The sequence below is a fragment of the Phyllopteryx taeniolatus genome, chromosome 9 (genome assembly GCF_024500385.1).
Source record: "Phyllopteryx taeniolatus isolate TA_2022b chromosome 9, UOR_Ptae_1.2, whole genome shotgun sequence".
Taxonomy (NCBI): Eukaryota; Metazoa; Chordata; class Actinopteri; order Syngnathiformes; family Syngnathidae; genus Phyllopteryx; species Phyllopteryx taeniolatus.
This window is the reverse complement of record NC_084510.1, coordinates 17387891-17414155: the sequence shown is the minus strand read 5'-3', so window position 1 is coordinate 17414155 and position 26265 is coordinate 17387891. Positions and strand designations below refer to the sequence as shown.

At 41.7% G+C, this 26265-nt stretch overlaps 1 protein-coding gene across 4 annotated transcripts in view; it reads left to right on the top strand.

Annotated features, from left to right (window-relative positions):
- dip2bb (disco-interacting protein 2 homolog Bb) overlaps positions 1–25666 on the top strand; it is a 49739-nt gene extending 24073 nt beyond the window's left edge. The window contains exons 4-40 of one of the 4 annotated variants that reach the window (XM_061783685.1): positions 1947–2072; positions 2155–2487; positions 3772–3918; positions 4078–4095; positions 4485–4604; positions 5777–5974; positions 6171–6262; positions 6899–7009; positions 7094–7217; positions 8090–8199; positions 9193–9295; positions 9393–9457; positions 9742–9835; positions 9912–10031; positions 10115–10229; positions 10858–10997; positions 11076–11212; positions 11295–11375; positions 11453–11580; positions 14320–14434; positions 14606–14807; positions 15592–15704; positions 15920–15943; positions 16702–16782; positions 16882–17005; positions 17088–17209; positions 17515–17626; positions 17767–17876; positions 18850–18980; positions 19070–19238; positions 19330–19500; positions 19597–19658; positions 20064–20121; positions 21139–21213; positions 21296–21470; positions 21564–21687; positions 22837–25666. In XM_061783685.1, the coding sequence (XP_061639669.1) occupies positions 1947–2072; positions 2155–2487; positions 3772–3918; positions 4078–4095; positions 4485–4604; positions 5777–5974; positions 6171–6262; positions 6899–7009; positions 7094–7217; positions 8090–8199; positions 9193–9295; positions 9393–9457; positions 9742–9835; positions 9912–10031; positions 10115–10229; positions 10858–10997; positions 11076–11212; positions 11295–11375; positions 11453–11580; positions 14320–14434; positions 14606–14807; positions 15592–15704; positions 15920–15943; positions 16702–16782; positions 16882–17005; positions 17088–17209; positions 17515–17626; positions 17767–17876; positions 18850–18980; positions 19070–19238; positions 19330–19500; positions 19597–19658; positions 20064–20121; positions 21139–21213; positions 21296–21470; positions 21564–21687; positions 22837–23089 (4583 nt within the window). In that variant the 3' untranslated portion in view covers positions 23090–25666. The remainder of the gene's footprint in view (positions 1–1946; positions 2073–2154; positions 2488–3771; positions 3919–4077; positions 4096–4484; positions 4605–5776; positions 5975–6170; positions 6263–6898; positions 7010–7093; positions 7218–8089; positions 8200–9192; positions 9296–9392; positions 9458–9741; positions 9836–9911; positions 10032–10114; positions 10230–10857; positions 10998–11075; positions 11213–11294; positions 11376–11452; positions 11581–14319; positions 14435–14605; positions 14808–15591; positions 15705–15919; positions 15944–16701; positions 16783–16881; positions 17006–17087; positions 17210–17514; positions 17627–17766; positions 17877–18849; positions 18981–19069; positions 19239–19329; positions 19501–19596; positions 19659–20063; positions 20122–21138; positions 21214–21295; positions 21471–21563; positions 21688–22836) is intronic. The other 3 variants (XM_061783686.1, XM_061783688.1, XM_061783689.1) reach the window with 3 other exon arrangements.
- Positions 25667–26265: the final 599 nt, after the last annotated feature.

Here is a 26265-nt window from a genome sequence, read left to right as displayed (position 1 = left end):
GGTCTGAATACTTTCCGTACCCACTGTATATTAGAATATTAGAAAAGCACAGTGATGTTATCCTAAGAGACAACCTAGAAGCTGGGGAGCCTACTCAATGAGGACCGTCCCTTTGCGAAGTGACATCACTTCCTAGCCATGTAGGAAGGAGGCCTTGTGGAGACCACAGGAATGTTTTTCTGGGGGGGAAGATAGCCAAGCAGTGGACTGCAGGCGGAAGATGTGAGGCTTTAAAATTAAACTCCCTCCAGACCAACACACACCTCTTTGCTCTCTTTTTCCTCCTCCTCTTATCAGCAGCTCTCCTGTGGCCAGAAGAAATTTAAAATACAACACTGACCCTTTTTGTTCAGAAACAATGGGGATAAAAGTATTTATTAACTCCCATTGGGGCATAAAGAGCCCTAATGACTGGTACAATTGACTGAATTAGCTTATTATGTTAAGACTTACTAAAATGTGTTCTACAAGTATTCAAGTTGAATATTAAAAGGGTTGAAATATCCTATTGGGAAATTAGTTTTGTATTTAATGGATAAAAGTGAAAAGCTAGTTTTGGTAAGGGACTTAATAGCAGTGACTCAGCTTTGCTGAAGGAAAGCACGTCAGGATCCCCCACTTTGCTATCGCCATGGAGACGTACTTAACCTCTCAGATGTGAAAGGAATCGTCCTCTCTCCTGTGGCAGGCTCAAATATGTGCAGAAGATCAGTAGTTACGTAATTGGGATGCTCGATGTGAGCTGCACTTGATGTTTTTATGTTTTGATGCCTGAATTAAGCCAGGAGATGCTATGTGTCACCGTGTGGGTTGCTTATACACACTGTGAACGTGTGGCTGCTCAAGTAAGTCCTTTCTATCTGCCTGTGGGTGTCATCAAGTGAAAGCATCTGCAATCATGTGCGTGGGTTAATGAACAGTTAGCCTGCTCTTGTTGTGATTACGCTTTCAGCGAGAATACACAGCCTTTCTTCGAGTAAACAGATTATTTAACAAAACGAAAATGATTACAGACGTTACAAAACGTAACACTTACAAAGCTCTTTCTGTACAGAATAAAGCAATGTTTATCTTTGTTGTTTTATCTGTCTCTGAGTAGGATTACAAAATTACCTAATTTAAGATATTAATATCTTTTTAAAAAGACTGCTGTATGAAAAGGGTGTATATATTTGAAGCCACCTAAAAAGATATTTTCAAAAGAAATGTGAAAATATTCTATGTAATTGCTTGTGAATGTTTTTCCTTAACTTTTTAAATGATATATTTTGTTACTTTAATCGTGATAATAATTTCCATGTCAAAGAATTATATGACAAAACATTTGAAAATACAGATAGATGTACAACATATTATTTTACACCGTTAATAACTATGTAATGATCAAAATTCCACATTTTGAAAAGGTTTTCCTTAAAAAAAAAAGATACATGTCTGGGGTTAAATGTTGTCTGAGTAACATAATTTTATATATATTAAACCTTTATGTTTAATGAATCTTCTAACATGTAATGTACAGCGTTTCCCCGGGATGGAATACTTTACCCCCCTTAAAAAGCTAAATGCTACGAGATGACGGCAAAACACCACTTAATAGAAGGTCCTCCCCTCACTTCACCAAGGCATCCTTTATATTAGGGCTTTGACCTTAGCACAAAAACAGCCACTAGGTGTGATTTTTCACAAATAATGGTGGATACTTAAAAATAAGTAATAATAATCTGCAAATATGTAAATTTACTAGTAGCGAATTGGAAATAATGCGGGTTAACACTGTATTGTATTTAGTTTGTTTTTTCGTCATTTTCTTCTTTGTAAAGCAGTTTGAGCTGCAGATTTTGTATGCATGTATACATCATTTGTATACAACAAAGATGACAAGTATTAGTTTAACAGCAGTAAATTAATTTTTGGTCTATTAACATGTTTTTGATCTGTTTTATCAGATATCCACTCTGAAGCAGTACAAGCTGCTTTGGCTAAACATAAAGAAGAAAAGATAGCACTGCCCATGCCTACTAAACGGCGTTCAACCTATGTGCCGTCCCCCATTGAAACACGCACGCCACCTGGTAGGGGAAAATGGCATGGAGATTTTTTAGAGACTTAAGTCAGTTACTTTTTTCATTCTAATGGCTCACCATTTCCCCTCAGACTCCTCATCGGCCTCTGAGGACGAGACATCCGTGCGCAGGCAGTCGTCTGTGGTCGTCCCCGCCCCTTTGTTCAATCCCAGTCTGCAGGGCCCCGACTGCTGGATCAATCGCTCTGCCCAGGGCTCGTCCACATCGTCATCGGCGTCCTCCACCTTGTCCCATGGAGAGGCCAAGCCGCAGCCTCACAACCAGCCTCAGCCTCAGTACAAGCCTCAGTATCAACCTCTGTACAAGCCTCAGTACCAGCCGCACTACCAGCCCCAGCCCCAGCACGAGCCGGCGCCGCCGCACGCTGCCGCCATCACCGACTTGATGGCTAATAGTCGCATCGGTGAGCCAGTACATTGCGTCTAGCTGAACACTTGTTCGACATTTTTGACAGAATAGTCTCGTTACAAGACGGTATGATACATTTTTATTTTTAGTGACCTGTAATTCATTTATAGCTCTGAATAGGTTGTGGTGCCTTATGTATGGGCACACCGAAAATATTTTTTTAAATTTTAAGTGAAGTGATTTAAACGAAGATTCACTGATGGTGTAGTGGTACATTGCGCCCTGCGACTGACTGGCTTCTAGTCGAGGGTGTAGTCCGCCTTTTACCCGCAGTCAGCTGGGGTAGGCTCCCGCATCCCACAACCCTGAACAGGATAAGTGGTATTGAAAATAGTTGAATGGTTGGAATTTAAGAGGAAAAGGTGCAATATTGCGAGTCTATTCTCGTGCTTTTAGTTTGAATGTAGCAGAGGATGAAGGCCTTTCCATTGCTCTACTCCTGTTGTTGCCCTTCCCTCAATTCCTTTCATTTTCAGCTTTGCATCTATACTCCCCCTGGAACCCAAAGACTTTGGTTTCCCGGAAGCTGTTTGGCAGGTCATGGGAATAAGGCCGCTGGATCACTAGTCAGCATCGTTTATGGTCAGAACTACGACGGTCTCTGATCCTCTTCGAACCTCCGCCCATCCCTCCTAATCAGGGCCCCAGTCCGATCGGGGAAACCCACAAAATAGGACTGGGGTCATATTCCATTTTAGCTGTGGTATTCAGCCAACTGGGCCTACTTTGAACACAGTTTTTTTCAAAGTGAATGCTTCAGGCCCGCGGGGAATGACACTAAGAGCATCCCGGGAGCGGCGAGAGGCAGGGGCTGGGAAAGACCGTGGCCCGCTTCGTGGCGGACCATCAGCTCGATCTAACTGCAGTAACTTTAAGATAGGCTATCGGAGCTGGAATGGATGCGGCTGCTGGCACCAGACTTGACCTCTAATGGTTCCTCGTTAAATGATTTAAAGTGTACTCATCGCAATTACAGGGCCTCGAAAGACTCCTGTATTGTTATTTTTTTGTCACTACCTCCCCGCATCAGGAGTGGGTCATTTGCGCACCTGGTGCCTTCCTTGGATGCAAGTATTAATGCAAACATTATGTTAACATATGTAAGTATTATTGATTTCATCCATAAAGGGGCTTCAAAATTTAACCCTGTAGTAAGCATCTTCTATCTTAGACTTGTCATAGCAGCATCACTGATATATATCATCATCATAGAGTTAATAAACTAATACAAATGCTACTGTTGATTAAATTGGGTCGTCCGCCATCCCTTTAACCACAGCCCCCCCTGAGAACAGCGCCCCGCCTCCAGATGTGACCGCTGTCGTCCCTCCAGCCAGAGGCCCGCGGGTTGACTTGCCCTCCAACGCTACAGTCCGTGGGATGAGTCGAGGGCAGAGCCGCTCCAGCATGATGGAGACTGCAGACGGTAATTGTCTACCTTGTGACTTTTTGTTTGCGTATGCTTATGGCAGCCTGCCTCTCAATCTTTCTCTCAATTGAATTCCAACTATGACATTAATCAGACTACTGCTTTCTTCTGCTCTCGCTCTTTTTCTGTCCTGTCACATTTTTGACTGACTGGTAGGAAGAATTAATCTGCAGAGTAAGGAAATACCTTCATGTATTTTGTCCGCAGCCTTGTGTCTTTGCTATTTTTACCCTTATTCTCCCTATTGTTTGTAAGTAATGCATACAGAAATCATTACACACGATGGACATGCAATCCCATGCCAAAAACACTCTTGACCCCACTCTCACCTTGTTTTCCTTGTGATGATTCCACTCAGCGTGTGCTGCTTTTTCATTCCCAAACTTGATGATAATGGATTCAAGACAAATGTGATTAGTCACAATTTTGTGGGTTGATGAGCAGCAGACTGTGAGATAATACAATGCTCAAACAGCTATACTTTTGTTAGCGTGTGCATGAGCAGAGTGTCCCCCCGCAAATTCACCCTGACCCTCCATCACCCCCGTCCCTTGGCCTTGTAGGAGTTCCAGTGAACAGCAGGGTGTCCACTAAGATCCAGCAGCTACTCAACACGCTGAAAAGACCAAAGAGGCCCCCCCTTAGTGAATTTTTCACAGATGACTCTGAGGAGATAGTAGAAGGTGAGACACTACAGCTGTTATATCATGTCATGCACACGTACACACATACAATACAGTAGATGTCCCAAATGACATTTACATACAGTACTGATCAATGTTTCTCAAACTGTGTGTTTTTGTGTGTGTGTGTGTGGTGGGGGTGTCCCACAAGCCATAACATTAGGTATTGCAAATTAATTTGCAAAATATTGTAATGTAGTAGTATAATTTTAAAACGTGGATAACCTACATACATGGACTGGAGTGCCAATAAAGAAGAAGAAGAATCATCTTTTATTGTCATGAACATGCATGCATGCACACAAAATTTGTTCTCTGCATTTAACCCATCACAGTGAACACATACACATGTTAGTGGAAAACACTGGAGCAGGAGGCAGCTGAAGCGCCCGGGGAACAAGCTAGTTACTCCTCCCTACCTTAGCTTTTGGCCAATTAAAGCTATAATATGATTGTAATATATCATCACATAAATATGACATCCCTGCATGAAAAATAATGCTTTTTTTTCCCTCCCAAGAACAAAAGGTGTTTTTTTTTTTTTTTATTCCAGAATAAAATGAGTAATATTACAAGAATACAGTTCTATTTTTTAAAATTATTTGTTAAAATGTAACTTTCTTTCCTCATTAAACTTTAATTTTAATATCATTCTATTACAGCATTATCTTGGAAAAATAAGACTGTATTCATGCATTATTACAACCTTTTATTCTGACAAAATACTTTGTGTAGAGATTGGGATTTTTTTTTTTCCTCTGAAAAATATGAATTCATCATAAAATTCCAACTTTTTTTCTTGAAAATAGACAACTTTTTAATTCCTGTGGCATTTAGGGGAATATGTGGTAGTTATGTTAAACAGGCGTTAGGATTATGAAGGGGTCCCAGGAAAAAAAAAAACATTATCCTTGTGAGAGGGATCCTTGGAGCCAAAAAGGTTAAGAACCCCTGTACTTTATAATCAACCCTTACATCTGTAGCTAATTATTGGCACATTGTGACAGAGGATACTTACTTCAAATGGTAAAGCAGCTCTTCAAATATTAAAACAAGAACCCTAGCGGTTTTCAATTTTTATTATTGTATTATTGCTTTTTTTTGCACCCCCTTACTACCTGTTAATGCGCTTATAGTGTAACAATGCTGTTCTGACGTTCTGTCTAACTCAGTCCCCCAGCCAGATCCCAACACACCAAAGCCAGAGGGCCGTCAGATCATCCCGGTGAAGGGCGAGCCCCTGGGGGTGGTCAGTAATTGGCCCCCAGCCCTGCAGGCTGCTTTGGCCCGATGGGGAGCGACCCAGGGGAAAAGCCCTGCCCTCACAGCTCTCGACATAACAGGCAAACCGCTCTACACGCTGACTTATGGTGAGACGTGGTTGTATTGATATCACTGTAATATTGATCGCTATATACAATATTGACAATAATAGCGTGCAAGCAACTGAGGTTAAACGCTTCAAAGATAGTTCATGATTTTAGACAATGTACTGTAATAGAATACTTTTTCTTTGGCAGCGTTTAAATGCGTAATCCTGTCACTCTCCGTCCCTCTGTCTTTTAGGGAAGCTGTGGAGTCGCAGTGTGAAACTTGCGTACACTCTCCTAAACAAACTGGGCACCAAAAATGAGCAGATTCTTAAGCCCGGAGACAGGGTGAGAATACAAAAGAGTCCCACAAGCATCACGTCAACAAGATAATACTGTTATCTCTTGTGCAAAGGGTGGAGGTATTGTTTTGAATGCTTTTTGTTTTTGATTTATTAGTTCAAAGCATTTCTTAAAAAAACAAAAACAAAATGCGAGACTATGGCAAACTAAACTGGACATTTTAACCACCCTTAACCTTAAATCTGTTCTCCCAAAATACATACAAACTGGAAACAGTATTTTGTCATGAAAATGAAAAACTTTCATTTCAGACTTTTTTGCCATGTCATAGAAAAGACAGGGATTTTTGTGGATTCAGCGGGTTTGGTTCTGAAAAAAAATCTGCCCAAGCGTATAGTCGCGACTGCCAAACCGCGAATGTGCGGTGGCCGACTGTATGGGGAATTCATTTGAGTCTCGACAGACCCATTCCCCCACCTATTCCAGAATAAAAAATGATACATTCTCATCATATTATATCATCCCTAGTGAACGAGACATGGTCTGCTCACATACGGATGCACAAACAAACATAAAAGGGCATACCACAATTATGTTTTGATTATGTGGATATCCAGCTGGTGTTTTTTGTTTTTAAAAAATAACAACAACAACACCACAATATGTTCAATGGCTTTGTAGGTGGCACTTGTGTACCCCAACAGTGACCCTGGGATGTTCTGGGTAGCCTTCTATGGCTGCCTCCTGGCTGAGGTCATACCTGTACCAATAGAGGTGCCGCTCTCACGTAAGGTGAGGTGTTCCCTTAATGTTTCTGTTCCTTAGGTATTAAGATAATTAACGTGTGTTTGTGTGTGCATGTGGGGGGGCATGTAGGATGCAGGCATCAGCCAGGTGGGCTTTCTCCTTGGTAGCTGTGGTGTGGGCCTGGCGCTGACCAGTGAGATCTGTCTGAAGGGTCTACCCAAGACCCCCACTGGGGAAATAATGCAATTCAAAGGTTAGTGCAAAGTTGACAAATCATATCAGCATTAAGGATCATTGAATACATTCCCTTCATCAACAATTATATGTTGGCTATAGTCAGGTGGGAGAATCTCTCAGAATGTTCTGCACTCCTGTTTCGAGGCCGGTGTCGTATTGAGCAGATTAGTGCTCACCAGGCAAGTTAGCAGGAGTCAGTAGTGTGGATGGAGGCTTTAATGCCTGTCAAACTCATTTTTGTCACGAGCCACATTAGTTACGGTTTCCCTTAGAGGGCCGTTACGACTGTGAAACTATATAAATGTTTAATCGCCTCATCATACAATTACATATACACAACAAATTGATGGATAAATAGTTTTGAAATAAGAAGTCCAGGATAATGGTTTGTGCAATTATTGTTCAAGTTACTGTAAAAAGCGGTGTGGTAACAAAAAATGCTTGGAATTTCTCAAGTTATTTATTCCATATGTCAATTTTAGCAAGAATCATGGATGTTGACGCACATGATTTGTTTCGCAGGCCACATAAAATAATGTGGTGGGCTGGATGTTGCCCCTGGGCCTTGAGTTTGACACCTGTGCTTTAGCTGATGCCATGTTGTTGTTCTTTAGACCACAAACCAAATCAGCAGCACCACTGATGGTTGCAGCCAAGTTGTGTGTTCCATTTTCCCTCTCTGCTTCCAGAAACTATTCATCATGTCCACATAATCAATAAAATTCTTAATGTTCAATTAATTGTTTATTATGCCCATCCCTAAGTTTTATTGGTTTAGTAACCCATGAAATAGTTCAAGACTCCAGGCAGGGATGTTCTCCGTCTGATGCAATTATTTTTCAATGAAGCCTACATCTGTTTACCTTCACTGATGCCCTTGTCTGGCAGGATGGCCTCGCATGAAGTGGGTGATTACGGACTCAAAGTACCTGACCAAGCCTTCCAAAGACTGGCAGCCGCACATCCCGACGGCCAACACAGACCCTGCCTACATCGAGGTGACAAAGCTGCTTTTCTTGAAATATCTAGCCGTCCATTTTCTATAGCACTTTTCATTAGGGTCACGGGTGAGCTGTAGCCTATACCAGCTGACTTAGGGCGAGACGCGGATTACACACCGGACTGGTCACCAGTCAAATGCAGGGCACATATAGAAAAACAACCATTCACACTCACATTCACCTGGACATGGACAATTTAGTTAATTAACAATTAACCTAACATGGTGAAAAAACAACACCAACAACAAAGAACACGGAAGGCAAAACTTTACTATTACATTTGCAATATAATATTGTTATTGTCAGATGGCATTCTACCCAGGCCGAGGAATCAAACATCTACGTTCAGTATGTTGAAGAATGGTGACCAGCTCTCTGTGTTTTTTTTCGTTCCGCAGATATTTTTTCCAATGCAATATATTCTATGATGAGATTTAACCAGTGATTAATATTGATAGATTCTTTATTTTTCTAGTTCAGTAAAATGGTTTTCTTAGCAATAGCTAACGCAACTAGTATTGATTGTGAATATTTATTTGGGAGTTCCATTATGCTTAAGTCACCGAGTGTGCACAATCTTGGGGAACGTAAAATTCTGCAATATAGGAGAGTTTCTGCATAACCTAACTCCACAAGCATTGAGCATTTAGATGATGTTCCCCATGACGTGCTTCAGTTGTGCACAGACTGCAAATAACTTATGTATTGTTTGTCTGAGACACCACAAAATAGTCCCACACCGACGACATGTAATTATCGGCCGATACCGATAACACCGATCAGATCAGATCGTACTTTAATGGTGCCCATGGGTATAAAATGGGTGCTAATAACTGTGATAATATGCATCAGATATTTTGGAATATAAAATGGAGACACAGATCAATTCATACCAAACCAAATCCTCTCTGACTTGACAATATTGGATGCAAGAAAGGAGGCCAACTGAACTGAACAGTCCTGATGCTCTTTCTCGCCCTCTTTACACAGTACAAGGCAAATAAAGAGGGCACCGTGGTAGGCGTTGCGGTGTCTAAGGTTGCCATGCTGACCCACTGCCAGGCGCTGACCCAGGCCTGCAACTACTGTGAGGGTGAGTGAGCAAGGACTTGTTATTCAATATTCTTTTGTCCGAGAGTTTGGTTTATCACAGCTGAGCTGATAGCAATTTGATGTCCTATCTGTCACAGGTGAAACATTAGTGAATGTTTTAGACTGTAAGAAGAACATGGGTCTCTGGCATGGGGTTCTCACGGTGAGTGGGTGTGCACGGTTACAAAGGTATAATAATGGAATTCACAAGGCAGTTTGCGTTATCACTTGTCAACAAATAACAAACAGTTGCATTGGCAGCATTAGCTGTCTAGTTGAAAACGATTGTCTTTGTTGGTCTGAATGGGTAATTATAATTAATGTATCAAGTGTTTGGGCTGTTTCTCATTAAATTCCACTATTACACCTCATAACATCAACACAATTAAAAAATATATATATTTGGGTGTTTTATTAGCTGCTTCATCAGCTGTTGTTTACTAACAGGCTGTGATGAACAGGATCCACACTATAAGTGTCCCCTATGCAGTCATGAAGGCATGTCCTCTCTCCTGGGTGCAAAGAGTTCACATCCACAAAGGTAAAAACACTTCTGGCTCACCTTGAGAATTACTAGCTAGAGGGTGTAATGTGATACATTAACTATTGTTCCACAGCCCGTTTAGCTTTGGTGAAGTGTCGGGACTTGCACTGGGCCATGATGGCCCACCGGGAGCAGCGAGACATCAGCCTGGTGTCGTTACGTATGCTGATTGTTGCTGATGGCGCCAACCCCTGTGAGAAATCCTTGTGACTTTTTCTTCCAAATGACACAATCATACCTTGAGCCCCGCCTATTTCCTTGTGTTGTTATTTCCAGGGTCGGTTTCTTCCTGTGATGCCTTCCTTAATGTTTTCCAATCCCACGGTCTGAAGCCTGAGGTCATCTGCCCCTGTGCCACATCCCCTGAGGCCATGACAGTAGCAATACGCAGGTGTGTCACTGACTCAAATTTGGATCCATCCATTTTCTACGGCGCTTGCGACGGGTGAGCTGGAACCTAACCCAGCTGAATTTGGGCTAGAGGCAGGGTACACCCGGGACTGGTTGCCAGTCAATCGCAAAGCACATATAGACAAACAAGCATTCACACTCACATTCACACCTACTGTATGGACAATTCTGAGCATTTAATTAACATAATGTATGTTTTTTGATTGTGGGAGGAAACTTGAGTACCAGGAAAAAACCCACACAAGTACAGGGAGAACATGGAAAGCCCACACAGGAAGGTCAGAGCTTAGATTCAAACCCCAAACCTCAGAACTGTGTGGGACACGCGCCAACCACAAGCACACTGTGCTGTCCCCACATTTGCAGCATACATATAAAACCCTTTTAGCATCTTTTTAGAAAAAAATGAAAGAACTATTGAAAGTCTTTTGATGTACCCATGTGCCAGTTTTTACGACCCACGTTTATACAGAGGACTGATAATGACCAAAGTCTACAATTTAAAATAATGCTGTTTAAGTCTAAATATTCTTTTCTCTGCTGATCAGTCAATGAGTCTATTGCTGCGGACTAATCAATAAAGTTTGATCAAACCCTCATTCGTATAGACCTGGATTACCGGGTGCACCACTTCCTGCCCGTGCCGTCCTTTCCCTTGGCGGCCTGAGCCATGGTGTCATTAGGGTCAATACGGAGGACAAGAATTCTGCCCTTACCGTGCAAGACGTAGGGCATGTCATGCCAGGAGGTGAGCTAAAAGCGCAAGAGAATGTGCCTAAGGAAACCATGAAAATAAACAATGTTTTTTTACTTTGTGTGTATCCAGCTCTAATGTGCATAGTCAAGCCAGACGGGCCTCCTCAGTTGTGTAAAACAGATGAGATAGGCGAGATCATAATCAACTCTCGGGCTGGAGGCACCATGTACTACGGCCTGCCTGGGCTCACCAAAAACACCTTTGAGGTATGAAAGTGGAGTTAAACTTCCTCCTGCACAGTTTTCTTCATTTATTTTATTTTGCCATCCCTTCTGTCCTTGTACTCAGGTGATACCGGTCAATGCTAACGGAGTTCCCATTGGCGAGATTCCATTTGTGCGGTCAGGGCTCCTGGGCTTTGTCGGGCCAGTAAGTTGGACTATTTGATCTGTGCTAACATGAACAATTCTTCCTTACTTTCTAACAACACCACTGTGCATTCACAGGGGAGTCTGATCTTTGTCGTCGGCAAAATTGAGGGTCTCCTCCAGGTGAGCGGACGGAGACACAATGCTGACGACCTAGTAGCCACGGCACTCGCCGTGGAGCCAGTCAAGACTGTCTACCGTGGAAGGTGAGAGGGTATTTAACATGCTACGGCTGCAGCGCTACTAAGATGCTATATGGGATTACTGTACAATGGAACCTTGATAAAACAGATCCCTATACAGGTATAACGGATAGCTGATAAACACGACCGTCGAGACTAAACGGTGTGTCCGAAAATAGTCTTTGCTGCTTTTGTCACTTAACATGCCATTGACGAAGTCTGTTCGTTCCAGAATTGGCTGCTGTTGTTTACAGGCACTGTGGCGCAATGCAGGCAGAGAATGGGACTGATGTATTTCCAGGTCACAGATGTACAATCTTACAAGATCCAATTCCAAAAGACATGCCTCGCGTGCCTACGTGACGGCCTTATTGAATGTGGGCCATTGATGTGGCAGCCATTTGATGATGGTTCTATTGTACGTAGAGTGCTCCTCAGAAAGAGAGAGGCATTGCTGCGGCATTAACTCTTCGGAATACAAAACACAAGTCTCTGTGGTCTGGAACATCAGAATCAGAATCATCTTTATTTGCCAAGTATGTCCAAAAATTTGTCTCCAGTAGTTGGAGCCGCTCTAGTACGACAACAGACAGTCAATTGACAGAGAACACTTTTGAGACATAAAGACATAGACAAAAAAAAACAGTCACTGAGCAATAAAGGGTTGCTCGTTATCTGGTAATGCCGGTACACTATAATTATTATTTTTTTTTGACAATTGTGCAAACAGATGCAGAGTCCTCTAGCACTTAGAGCAGTTTGAATGACTAATCTCGCAATAGTCCGGTGCAATGACCATTGTGCAAAGGGCGCCGAGACTTCAAGCGAGTATATGCAGTTTAAAGTGACGAGTAGTGCGATAATCTGGGACAATGTTGATTGTGCAAATGTTGCAGATACTCCTCAGTCAGTGTGCAAATAGAGCAGATGCTACTCTGGCATGAGTGGCCAGTATTGGTCAACAACAGATATGCAAATAGATATGCAAATAGTGCAGCGTGGCGAGACTACTATAGTGAGTGCACGAGTAATGTATAAATGGCCCCACAGAAATGTGACAACAAACTCAAGACAAAAAAATTGCCAGCATGTTGCAATGGAATTGTAGGTTAGGTGTTTAAGAAGTTGATTGCAAGAGGGAAGAAGCTGTTGGAATGTCTGCTAGTTCTAGTTTGCATTGATCGGTAGCGCCTACCTGAGGGAAGGAACCGGAAGATGACCGGGATGTGGAGGGTCCGACAGGATTTTGCACGCTCTTGTCTTAGTTCTGGCAGCGTGCAAGTCCTCAAGGGTGGGTAGGGGGGTACCGACAATCCTTTCAGCAGTTTTGATTGTCCGTTGCAGTCGGAGTTTGTCCTTTTTTGTAGCAGCACCAAACCAGACTGTGATGGAAGAACACAGGACTGATTCGATGACCGCTGTGTAGAACTGCCTCAGCAGCTCCTGTGGCAGGCCGTGCTTTCTCAGAAGCCGCAGGAAGTACATCCTCTGCTGGGCCTTTTTGGGGACGGAGTTGATGTTGATTGCCCACGTCAGGTCCTGAGAGATTGTAATTCCCAGGAACTTGAAGGTTTCGACAGTTGACACAAGGCAGCTGGACAGCATGAGGGGCAGCTGTGGCGAAGGATGCCTTCTGAAGTCCACGAACATTTCTACAGTTTTGAGCGTGTTCAGCTCCAGGTTGTGTCGGCCGCACCACAGCTCCAGCCACTCCGCTTCCTGTCGATATGCAGACTCGTCACCATCCTTGATGAGGCCGATGACAGTGGTGTCATCTGCAAACTTCAGGAGTTTGACAGCCGGGTGCGTTGAGGTGCAGTCGTTCGTGTAGAGAGAGAAGAGCAGCGGAGAGAGGACACAACCCTGGGGCGCCCCAGTGCTGATGCTGCGTGTGGATGAGGTGGGATAATTTTGTACTGTACTGTAATATGGGTGCCAGCACAAATACTCTTGCACGGTGACGTCATATATGCGGAAGAGGACTCAGCGACCCGTGCATGACTGGAGCATTGGACGTTAGCGGTATACTCTTTCTACAATAATTAAGAGGATTGGATGCCCACTGTTGAAATAAATCATCAGTCATCCACCACAGACGTCCGAGGACCTCGTGTGTCAGTCTACTTGCATATCCACCGATCAGATTCACCAAAATCGCTTTTCATCACCTGCGCCGCAACATAGACATGGGATGACCAGGCGTAAATGTAGACAGACTTTCTGTGCACCAAAATCTCGCTCTGCGAAGCGCATCTCCAAGCGCATACCCTCGCTGCGCTGACACCGCCTAGCTAAGCACAGGCGGGTCTGCCACGCAGAAGCAAGGTTTTCAAAGTGACTGATTTACGTGAAGCATGCAGGAAACAACAGCGTGCAACTCGCAGTTAGAAGCACAACAACCTGCGGAATACACTTCAAGGAAATTTTGGTGAAGGTCTAAATAAAAGTGTGATGACAAGAATCAGTTTTTGCCACGATGGCATGAGTGGAATCATCCACTCCCAGAATCATAATATTTTTTTTCAGTTGACCTATTTTGTCATGAAATATTCCGTGAACTGTTTTAGTTCGGACTGGTAAACCCTAAGTGTTACTGAGGGATGTGTAGGCAGGATGGTCCTAGCTGCAATCTCAGTGTGTGAATGAGCTGTTTGTTTGTCAAAATTGAAAGGGAGTTTTTTTTATGTTTTTTTTAATAAAGAGTACAGTACTTTGAAGATATTACAACCCATTACCATGTGTGTCTGTCTTTCCATGTATCAGGATTGCTGTGTTTTCGGTCACTGTTTTCTACGACGAGAGGGTCGTGATTGTGGCAGAGCAGAGGCCAGACGCCAGCGAGGAGGACAGCTTCCAGTGGATGAGCCGGGTACTTCAGGTACTAGCCCAGCCCAGATGTTTTAAATTGATAGTTGTCATTGTCTTGTAATGAGCAATTGTTCTAAGCCTAGTAGTTAGTTGTCTCTCTATTGATTTACATGTTCTGTCAAATCAAACATAATGTATACTCTATAAAGAAGTCAACTTTCTTTATCTCTCTTCTCTGCAGGCAATTGACAGTATCCACCAGGTGGGCCTCTACTGCCTGGCTCTGGTCCCAGCCAACACTTTACCTAAAACACCTCTGGGGGGCATCCACATCTCTGACACCAAGCAGTTCTTCTTAGAGGGCAACCTGCACCCCTGCAACATCCTCATGTGTCCTCACACTTGTGTCACCAACCTGCCTAAACCCCGTCAGAAGCAGCCAGGTATGTGTGTCTTTATTTGGCTGATGGAGATGAGGATTGGATTTGTAAACGTCAAAGTGAAAATAAAGGGTATGTTTAATCAAAAAAAGTATTTTTAGGTTTGTATTTTAGAACAATTTTGCATATAGATGACAATATCAAAATGATCTCTGTCCACGCGGACCTGCAAACACGACTGAAAATACCGTAATATGCATATCAAGCCTGTAGTTGGTGATGGTATTTTGTAAAGGCACACTATGCACAAGAACTTCTTGTCCTACCAGGCCTTATCCGAGTGCTCATGCTGTATTTGACCCCAACTACCTTAAGCATCGGATCTTGGATGTCCTTTAAAATAGATTCTTGACACAGCACATTAATGCCTTACAGTTTGAAAACTTAGCACTGATTGATGAGGAGCACCGAATTGAAATATGTAATAATAATTAAGCTTTTTTCACCAATTACGTCAAATATCGTTTAAAATAAAGTCACTATCCATCCATCCATTTTCCATACCGCGAATCCTCACTAGGGTCACATACACATAAACAAACAACCATTTACATTCACACCTACGGGCAGTTTAGTGTTTTCAATGAACCTACCATGCATGTTTTGGGATGTGGTAGGAAACTGTAGTACCCAGAGAAAACCCACTCAGGCACTGGGAGAACATGCAAACGCCACACATGCGAGGCCGGATTTGAACCCGGGTCCTCTGAGCTGTGAGGCAGATCTGCTAATCAGTCGTGTACCGTGCCGTCATACAGTAACTAAATAATTCAAATGTTTTCTATAGTTGGTGTTGGTCCTGCATCTGTGATGGTGGGAAACCTGGTGGCAGGGAAGAGGATCGCCCAGGCGGCAGGCAGAGAGCTCGGCATGATCGACGACCAGGATCTTGTCCGGAAGGTAGTTTGGCCTCCCACTTTTAAGCAGCTGCCTACTTTTAAATCTCTTTAAGCCATCCTCAGAGGATCCAGTACATGCATGTTCAATGCAAGAATGCTCAGATTGCGGTCTGGTGGTTCACCGTTAGGCATGGAGACTCTGTTGTAGGCCACAGGTCAGATTGAGATGTAAAAAAACTACTCTCTCTCTGTTTGTACTTCTCTTTGTTGACGTAGCTCTGTATGTGGCCCACCGTCATGGTAAGAATCATGGCCCCTTCCAACATCCTCCTCCTCACCCTAACCCGAACCCCAGCCCCCACCCCTTATTTTTGTCATGCTCTAACCAGTGCTGCACTGTGCTTTAATTTTGGTTGCTTGTTCTTGCCTGACACATGCAGAACTATGTGCATTTTCATGTCACATTAGCTATTTTAAGTTTTATTTTTTATTTTCAATTCTCTATTTAAAAGCTGAAATGTTTTGGCTAGAGTTTGGTACTTGGACATTGTTGTTTCCATGCTTAGCAGCTGTCTGTTAAGGAATGCAGCAGCTCTTGTTTTGTGTAGGTGTATAACGTTTAGTCCCATCTGGGCCCAAGCCCCTCCTGTACACTCACGGACACTTCGTTAGGTACACCTACACATTCTAATGGGATCCTATACAAGCACATATTTGCTGTCAAAAAATTTTTAATATAGCGGTTAAAGTTTACAATGGTGTCGACCTGCACTGCATCATACTGCACGTTTTGGTACTTCATATAGCGATCCGGGAGTTGCAACCTTACTGTCAGTATGATGCAATGTAGTTTTACACCACTGCAAATCACAACCACAATAATAAATGAATGCCTCTCTGACAGTGCTACTCAAAAGTGAACCTTACGATCTTTGTAGAATTTAGGATCGCATTATATTATGCAGGGGTACCTAATATTGTGACTTATGACTGTACGTACCATCTGTATTTAATGTAATAAAGCTTTCCTACAAGTGAAACGAAAACCTTTCTTTCAGCATCAATACTTGACGGAGGCTCTACAGTGGAGGGCACAGACAGATGCAGATCATGTTCTCTACGTGCTTCTTAACGCCAAGGTAGCTCTTTGATCTGACAAATCATATAAAAATAAAGCGTTTCACATGTCTTACACTTTGTTTCTCTGTCTCTCTCTGTGATTCCCTCCTATCCTGCAGGGTGTGGTCGTGAGCACGGCGACCTGCATTCAACTTCACAAACGAGCTGAAAAGATCGCCGCTGCGCTCATGGAGAAAGGCAGCATCAACACTGGCGAGAACGTTGTGTTACTTTATCCTCCTGGTAGGTTCCGCTGCTGTTATTCCCATTGATTTGATTGATTGATTGATTGATTTGCTGACTTTTCATCATCTCATTGTGTAAGGTATTGACTTGATCGCGTCATTTTATGGATGCCTCTACGCTGGCTGTGTGCCCGTAAACGTCAGACCTCCACACCCCCAGAACCTAGCGGCCACTCTTCCTACTGTCCGTATGATCATTGATGTAAGTTACTATGGTTAAATGATGTTGCTTCAGATGTTTACATGGCTGATCATTCATAAATAAGACAAGTTTCCTCTACCCTCAAGAAATTAAAACATACAGTAACGTCTGAATAACTGTTATTAATACTGTCAGGCATGCGGTGTAGTTGTACACCACAAACGTTTTGTTTTGCATCTCAGCTTCTGTAGTTGTACACAATGTTGTGACAAGTAAGCATATAGACAAAAGATGAGTTGTACTCGATTAAAGTCAGGAAGATAAGATATGTTTATTGCATTAATTTAGCATCTGGTTGTCACCAGGTCAGCAAAGCGGCATGTATCCTCACAAGTCAAAATCTTATGCGGATACTGCGCTCCAAGGAGGCTGCTGCATCTGTAAACATTAAAACATGGCCAACAATCATTGACACTGGTAAGCTACATGCAATTCTTCCTACACTTTCTACAGTTCATTAAGTATATATTAAATTGTAACTTTTCTTTATGTGGCTAACTTCCTTTATATGACTGTTATATTTTAACTTTCCTTTATATGACTGTTGTTGTTTGCAGATGACCTTCCTCGCCGCCGGCCTCCTCAAATCTATAAACCACCCACAGCAGAGATGATAGCATATCTGGACTTCAGTGTTTCCACTACTGGCATGCTCACTGGGGTCAAGGTGAGATTTAAATAAGATTTAAGTTTAAGTAAGATTTTCTTCCAAAGGTATGAGGTAAAGTTAAAACATATGTTTTCGGAAGAGTTCATGGGGAAGAATTGAAGGTAGTTACTGAGCTACGCCCCTTGTAGTCCAACATCAATGATTTCTTTTGGATGAATAGACAAAAAAATGACACAGGCAGTCTCATGGTCCAGTGGAGTGAGATCATTTATAGCTTCGAAGGTTGGACAAACTATAGATTTTGCACTTCCCTTTTGTGTAATAGACAGGTGTCCCAATATTTCTGTCCAAACGCTGTGATCCTCAAAGTGTGGTCTGGGTACCACTAGTTGTATGATGGCTCCCTCTAGAGGTGCATGAACAATCACTGAATTAAATGTTCGCATAGTGCATAATGTTACAGTGGCTTTTTCCTTAATCCAGTAAACATTTGTTAACTTGTAAGTACAACACATTTGCATTAAATCTCGTTTTCAAACTTTTATTTAGGTACTGTTTTTATTTGACATTATACACGTTAATACATTTTAATTGCATCATAGTTTAAGTCATGTTTCTTAATATTCCGTTAATGTTCAAATTCTGCACAGCAGCCTATTGCAGTTGCTTATAATAATATTGAAAATACTTTTTTAGGAATAAAATGTGCAAACATTTTGGTGAACACTTGGCAGCCAAGTATTTTTTTCAGGTGGCACTTGGTGTAAAAAGGTTGAGAACCACTGGGTTAATGCATGTAACCCTGTACTCACAGTCTAGTCATCCAAATGAAAAATGCTCTAAGATGTTGAAGCTAGTGATACAATTGTTCAGTCATTTGTTTATTAATAAACAAATGCACCCGGACTACAATTGATGCAGCTCTATGGCGAGGGATTCAAACAGAACCAGGCCTATCTAGTCTATATTGCTGTTCATAGACACATCCATTCGGTGGTATAGTATTCACTAATGTCTCTTTGTTGTTCAGATCTCGCATGCAGCAGTCAGTGCACTGTGCCGCTCTATAAAGCTGCAGTGTGAGCTCTACTCTTCTCGCCAAATCGCCATCTGCCTGGATCCTTACTGCGGTCTGGGCTTTGTCTTGTGGTGCCTCGCTAGGTACAGTAATTTAAACTTGCAACACACTTTCAATTTGTACTGTATGCTATCCTTTAACGCTGTCTTGCTTTTGATTTCTTGTACTGCAGTGTTTACTCAGGTCACCAATCCATCCTCATACCTCCTTTTGAGCTGGAGAGCTGTTTGTCTCTGTGGCTGAGCACCCTCAGTCAATACCGCGTCAGAGACACCTTCTGCTCTTACTCCGTCATGGAGTTTTGCACAAAAGGGCTGGGCACGCAAACAGAGTTGCTCAAGGTGCACACTGCCATCCTTATAGTTGAGGAGGAATACAGCTTTGTGCTTGTATTCAGACTTGAGAAACTTTCTTTGGATGCTTTTTTTCCAGGCCCGTGGGGTCAACTTGTCATGCGTGCGGAGTTGTGTGGTGGTTGCAGAGGAGCGCCCTCGCCTGGCCCTGACGCATTCCTTCTCCAAGCTGTTTAAAGACCTGGGATTGTCAACCAGAGCCGTCAGCACTGCTTTTGGCTCCAGAGTGAATCTGGCTGTCTGCCTGCAGGTCAGTCAGCTTCACCTTGAGCCCAAAGATGTGTTTCATATCTTTAGCAAATCTGGAGCATAATGCAAATGCTGTATATACGCGTGTTTGTGGTAGGGTACTACTGGTCCTGATCCATGCACAGTGTATGTGGACATGAAGTCCCTCCGCCATGACAGGTAACATCAGCACTGATCGTCATGCCTTCTACACTCGTAGTATTTCTTCACTGTAGTAACTTCAATGGCAAAACCCAGTTACATTTAATCAAACATTAACTTGTCTCTTTCATCTAAATTCAACATTTGTCTATTCAATGTACATTAAACGATTGTTTTGAACAGCTCCTTGGGGGCCTCATATTAAACCTTTGCAAATATGAGCATTAATATGATTTCATCCATCCAGACTGCCAATTAAATAACATTGATTTCATAAAGAGATCATCGGAACGTTTAAATCTGTGTTGAAAGAACTTTTATGTTGATTTATTATTAACACACTAATTGAAGCGCCCCAGCAACAAGTGTTACGCTCCAATAACATCACTGTGAATGTCATGTTTATTGTCAATGTCATTTCAGAGTGAGGCTGGTGGAGAGGGGAGCTCCTCAAAGTCTTCCCCTGATGGAGTCTGGCAAGGTGATTTATTGTCTAGTTCAGTGTTTCCAAACTTTATTGAGCCGTGGCACATATATTACTTGAGAAAAATGTCACACAAAACCACTAAACAAAGGAGTCACAATAAGTACGTACTGAAATAATGAGGATCTCATCTCAATTTAGCTACAATTTACTTAATTAGTTGAACACTAATCTGTTAGATGTGCAGTATTATGTTGTGTGAATGGTAGCAGGTGAAAACAAGTTAATAGCACCTTCTGCTATCTGGTGGAAGAGCATTTACCGTAATTTCTTGTGTATAATACGCTCTCGAGTATAATGCGCACCCCCAAAATTAACTCCAATTTTCAGGAAAACCCTTCTTCTTCTCCTGTATCATGCGCACTCGTGACTTTCCATCCATTGATATATTTATTTGCGATAAATGTTAGTGGTGATCCCCTCCTAATTTGTTTTTCTAATTAAGTCTGATCAGTATTATTATTAATAGTAAGGTTTGCTTGTTCTTTAGTAATGTATGTATTACTATGGCGCACACTAGTGTTTAGTTTTAACACTTTAACACTAACAACTTTATGGAGGTATTTTCAACCTGCTGGCTTGCACAATGTACAGAAAGCTTGAGAGGTCATGTTCCCAGATAACACGTCCACTCTTGGTGCAAGAAAATTAAAAAACCGTTCAAACACAACAAAAGCTGCAGAGGGCGGATAAACATGCATAAGATCTATTTACATTCACATTATTACAACTATTTATGGTATTAGGGGACTAACAAACTTAAAACAGCATTTTAACAACTATACAACAGTGCTAGGCATGCTCGGAAAGCGAGTTTTTTGTTTGTTTGTTTGTTTTTATCTTTATATGTGGGCTCTGTCACAGATAAAAATAATTTTAAGATTAAAAAAATAGTATTAATCAGCTTCTGCAAAGGGAATCACTCTTGATGACTGTAGGGGGAGCCCTCGATAAAAAATGATTACTTTTGCTTCAAATACCCACTCTATGACTGTATGTTGCTTTTATTTTCAGATACTGCCAGGCGTCCGAGTCATAATCGTAAATCCAGAGACCAGAGGGCCACTTGGAGACTCTCATCTTGGAGAGGTAGCCTCAACTGGCATTTTCAGTTTTTGGCATAAACACAGTTAAAGGAATTTGTGGCCAATCGTGAGCTTGTTTTTCATAGGTCTGGGTGAACAGTCCTCACAATGCCAGCGGCTACTACACCATCTATGGAGAGGAGAGTCTACAGGCTGACCACTTTAACACCAAGCTCAGCTTTGGAGATCCACAGACCTTATGGGCCAGAACTGGATACTTGGGCTTTGTGAAGAGGACAGAGCTTCTGGATGCCAGTGGGGGTAAAATAGGCTCTCAGACAACCAATTCAAAATGATAAACATACATTTTAAACATGGTAACAGAAAGATGTTTACACGTATATGCGTGCTCAGATCGGCATGATGCTCTTTTTGTGGTGGGCTCACTGGACGAAACCTTGGAGCTTCGAGGGCTTCGCTACCACCCCATTGATATTGAGACATCAGTGTCTCGTGCCCATCGCAGTATCGCTGAGAGGTGAGAATGTCTTTGACATACATTATTTGTGGTTAGTGCTTACACAGCAAACACTGACTACACAACATAACTTCTTCTGCATACAGTATGCAATATACAGCGGTGCCTTGAGACACAAGTGACGTGACTAAGGAGTTTTTCGAGATGGGAGCCTTGGTTCGGACAGTTTTTTTGCTTTGACAGCTGAGCAAAAATTTTCGATGGAAGTGCTGTTTGGTGGCAGTGAAGTCAACACTCCTCACAAAATGCACCAGTTTGGCGGATAGTTACCAATTCTTAAAAAAAAAAAAGAGGCTTCAAGCAAAAATAATTACACATTTATTTAAAACAACTACATGGTTTTGCCTTAAGTCTGCTTAGCTTAATGTTAACAAACAATGCAAAATGCTGGTGTTTTAACACTTAAAGCAATGAATAATTCAACACAAACGGTTCATCAACACACGTAGACAAACAATATAACAAAGATGCTTTGAAGAAAAATAATTACACATTTATTTAAAACAACAATAATTTCTCGTGTATAATGTGCACCCATGTATAATACGCACCCCCAAAGTTGACCTCAAAATTCTGGAAAACCCTTCCACCTTTGAACAATGTATTTTTACAATGCATGATTTTGCTTCTACCCATATGATTAAAACATGAAGTATTATCTGTATTTTGTTAGTTTTTTTTCAAATAATTATTCTGTAGTTAAGCACTTTATTTGAACACGTAATCCTTCCATCCATCCATTTTCTGAGCCGCTTCTCCTCACTAGGGTCGCGGGCGTGCTGGATTATACACGAGAAGTTTCAGTAATTTCATTTAACAAACGTCTGTCTTAATGCAAACATGGAAAATACCTTAGACAAGCTAGTTGGAATGAACATAGATGTTACAGAGCAGCAACATATAAACACATAACATCCTACTACACTAAAGGCACGTAACGCTGAATTCGGACTTGCCTGTATACTGTAAAAACCCTTAAAAAAAACAATTATACATTTTTATTTTCTTGTTTGACAATTTATTGTGGATGCTTGACAAGCATTAATTTTGAGCCTGCAAAATGGGTAAAATGTATTTTTAAAATACAAGTTTACATAGCCATAGCCAGAGATTGCAGAAAATAATCCAGTATAACCCTGCTGTTCACAGTGCTGTGTTTACTTGGACCAACCTTCTGGTGTTGGTGTCAGAGCTGTGTGGCTCAGAGCAGGACGCGCTGGACCTGGTGCCTCTGATAACAAACGTTGTCTTGGAGGAGCACCACCTCATTGTGGGCGTGGTTGTCATTGTGGACCCCGGGGTCATACCCATCAACTCCAGGGGGGAAAAGCAACGCATGCACCTTCGTGACTCGTTCCTGGCAGACCAGCTGGATCCAATCTATGTTGCTTACAACATGTGAGAGGTTGTGGCAATCTGTCACAGAGTCCCATGTGACACCCCACTGCATGCCTGTGACTGGACCCGTCAAGTTTGAATATTCACTGTGTTTTATTGATAGATTTGTGCAAATCATTCAAAAGCAGCAACCAGGAGTGTTTGCTGCCAGGAGTGTTTGATTACAAGTGAGTGAGCCCCCCCCCCCCCACCCCCACCTCCCTCACAAAGAAAAGTCCTTACTGACTTAAACTTTTGGTGTAAAGGGCCGAACATGAGACCACTTTTGAAATTCTGTATTATTGCCTTTAAAAAAAAAAAAAAATTGGAATATTTACCACAAACCTCCTGAAACACGTTCCTCTTAGTGGTGACACTGATTCAAAGAGCTACTACTCAACTTGAAATGTTTTTTACATGCAGCTTTCAAACAATGCACTCGCATGCATGTGCTGAGCCTCACTGATAAATATTTATATCTTTTTTAAGATGGTCTTTGACAGCAAATGTGTAACGAGCTGCTTGTCTGTTCGTTATTTAGTTAGATTATATGTCCTAAGAAGTCCTATTGAAGACACAGGACACAGCTTTCCTGCCCTGATATACTATTTCCTGCCTTATAAACTTTCAGCCATACATTCCTTATTCATTTTAATAAATCTATTTTTAATGGCTGTTTATTAATCTTTGGCTTTGATTGGCAAACAGCCAAAAGATAAAAAAATAAGAGGCCTGTACTGTACTTTCAAAGCCTCCATGTATTTTCGATACTCTGTCACTGTAAAGATATTTTTATGTGTATAAATGTATAAAACTCTACACTCATCAGCTGATGAATCCTAGAGGGTTGGCTTGGCTGCGAGATGGTAGCAGAAGGAAGACTGTAAATAAGATTGAACAAATTCGATGGTACTTGCAATATTAATCATATGCCAGTGGGTCAAAATAAATACCTGTAAATCATCAGACATGACATGATAAATATAATGTTGCACTTTCTTCAAAAACATCTATTTTATTACAACAGTAAGGCATTGTAACTAACATTTCAGGAACATATTACCTGGCATGACGGCCTCATGAGTTTACCAGGAGGGCTGTCGCTGTTTGAGGCCATAAAAGAAACATTTTTTAAAAATTGTAAATGAGCAGCACTAAGAACGCGCCTTTCTACCTTCACAGCACTGAAAGCGCTTTACACCATTGCCTCGTTTAGCCAATCACATGCTGACGATGAGCGAGGTAACAGACCAACTTGTGCATATGCTGATAACACAGCATCAGGAGCGGGTAGAGGTTATACGTGTAAAGATCATGGCAGAAACAATCGAATGACTGTTTACAGGATGTATGTTTATTTTGTTGTTACTTTTCCAAATAAGAGAACCAAATTCATCAAATATATGTTATAGTGGTACAGTACTGGATTACATCTGTTCTCCTCCACTTTAAGGTCATTTAAATGTGTCTCTTTGGAACATTGTGAAGGGTTCATTTGCAGTTCTATGAAGTTTGTCGTTTGGGTGGTCAGCAGCAAGTCATGTATTTGGATTCTTCACTATCTGGATCTGTAAACGCTAGTGGCAAAACATGACTAAAATCCGTTTAACTGGGAAAAATGGAATTATTTGCATTAAGAGGCATGTGCAAATGACATGCAATTGTGTGCTTCTTTTGTGATCTTTGCCATCATTTGTAGGGACTTTGTACTGGAAAATAGTATCTAGGTGATGAACACTTTTTACATGTAGTTAATGTTTTCAGATATGTCTCATTACAAACTGGCTAACACAATGTTGGAAATATCACTGCAAGATATGGAAATGCAACGCTTTGCACTGTCGTACATACTGTAAGTCATCTCAAGATGTTATATCCCCATTTCAAGTTTCATAGAAGGCATTCCGAAGTTTCCAAATCTACTGCTTGTCATTTGGTTTCACCCCATGTTTGGAGCAGAATGTTGCATCACTCAAAAAAAAAAATGTGAGCATCTCATCTTATACATATATATGTAGAGCGAGAGAGAGAGAATTTAGATATCAGGGAACCAAACTTAACACAGGGATGGACCAGGTGGTCCTTGGTGCAAATCATTAAATAGAGTATTTTGCATAAACCTTATGAACAAAGACAAGCAAATACTGTCCATCTACATTCCACCTGCATTGCTAAGAAGTCTACATGTCTCTTTTTGGCTTCCTGCTATTCTTCGTCAGTTCCTACACACTATGCAAACGTGATGACAGTGCAGTTTTGTTGAAGCTGGCACAGTCTGGTCAACAATGCTCATACATTTTGAATTACTATGAAGTCACTGATCATGTTTAAAAAGTTTTTACGGTGATGTTAATCTCTCGAGTTGTTCTGTTGATATTGTGTATGCACCCTCGGCATGTTGTATAAATATTAAGTATTTGATTAATTCTTAACTCCTCTGTGAAGGTATGATTACACTAAAGGAGGCAGTTCAACTCAATGTAATCCAGAAATCTAGGTGGTACACCCCTTCTGTTCTCACTTATTTTATAATTTGCTCAGTTGTACTTTGATTTATACTGTAAAAGTAATATAAAAAAATAAAGAAAAGCATTTAATCATCTGCGGTGAGTTTGTGCAATGGTTTGCACTTGTCTTTAGTCCTGCGCTTCATATTTGCTGTAATGAGTCTGTGTTGGGATTACATATTTTACCTCACAAAAATCTCATGGGACTCACATTCACACCTACAGCCAAGTAAGAGTCTTCAATCAACCTACCACTCATGTTTTTGGGATGTGGGAGGAAACCGGAGTGCCCGGAGAAAACCCACGCAGGCACGGGTAGAATGTGCAAACTCCACACAGGCGGGGCCGGGATTTGAACCCTGGTCCCCAGAACCGTGAGGCAGATGTGCTAACCAGTTGTGGCACGGTGGTGCCGGCTCCCTTCAACATATTATGTCAAATACACAATTTCCCCAGAAATTGATTGCTACACATTTACAGTGAATTAGATTTTAAATTAGAAGTGATGGAAAATTGTGGTACACAAATATTAAGGGTACAACAATTGTTTACTTTATGTTAAGAAGTGATTTGTTGTGCAAAAAAATCTTTTTTTTTTTTTTTTTAATTCATTCAAGAACAAACACATTTAGCAAGAAACATGAAGTAGACACATTTTCATTGCTTTACTAGGCTACATGAAGTGGTGCAACGG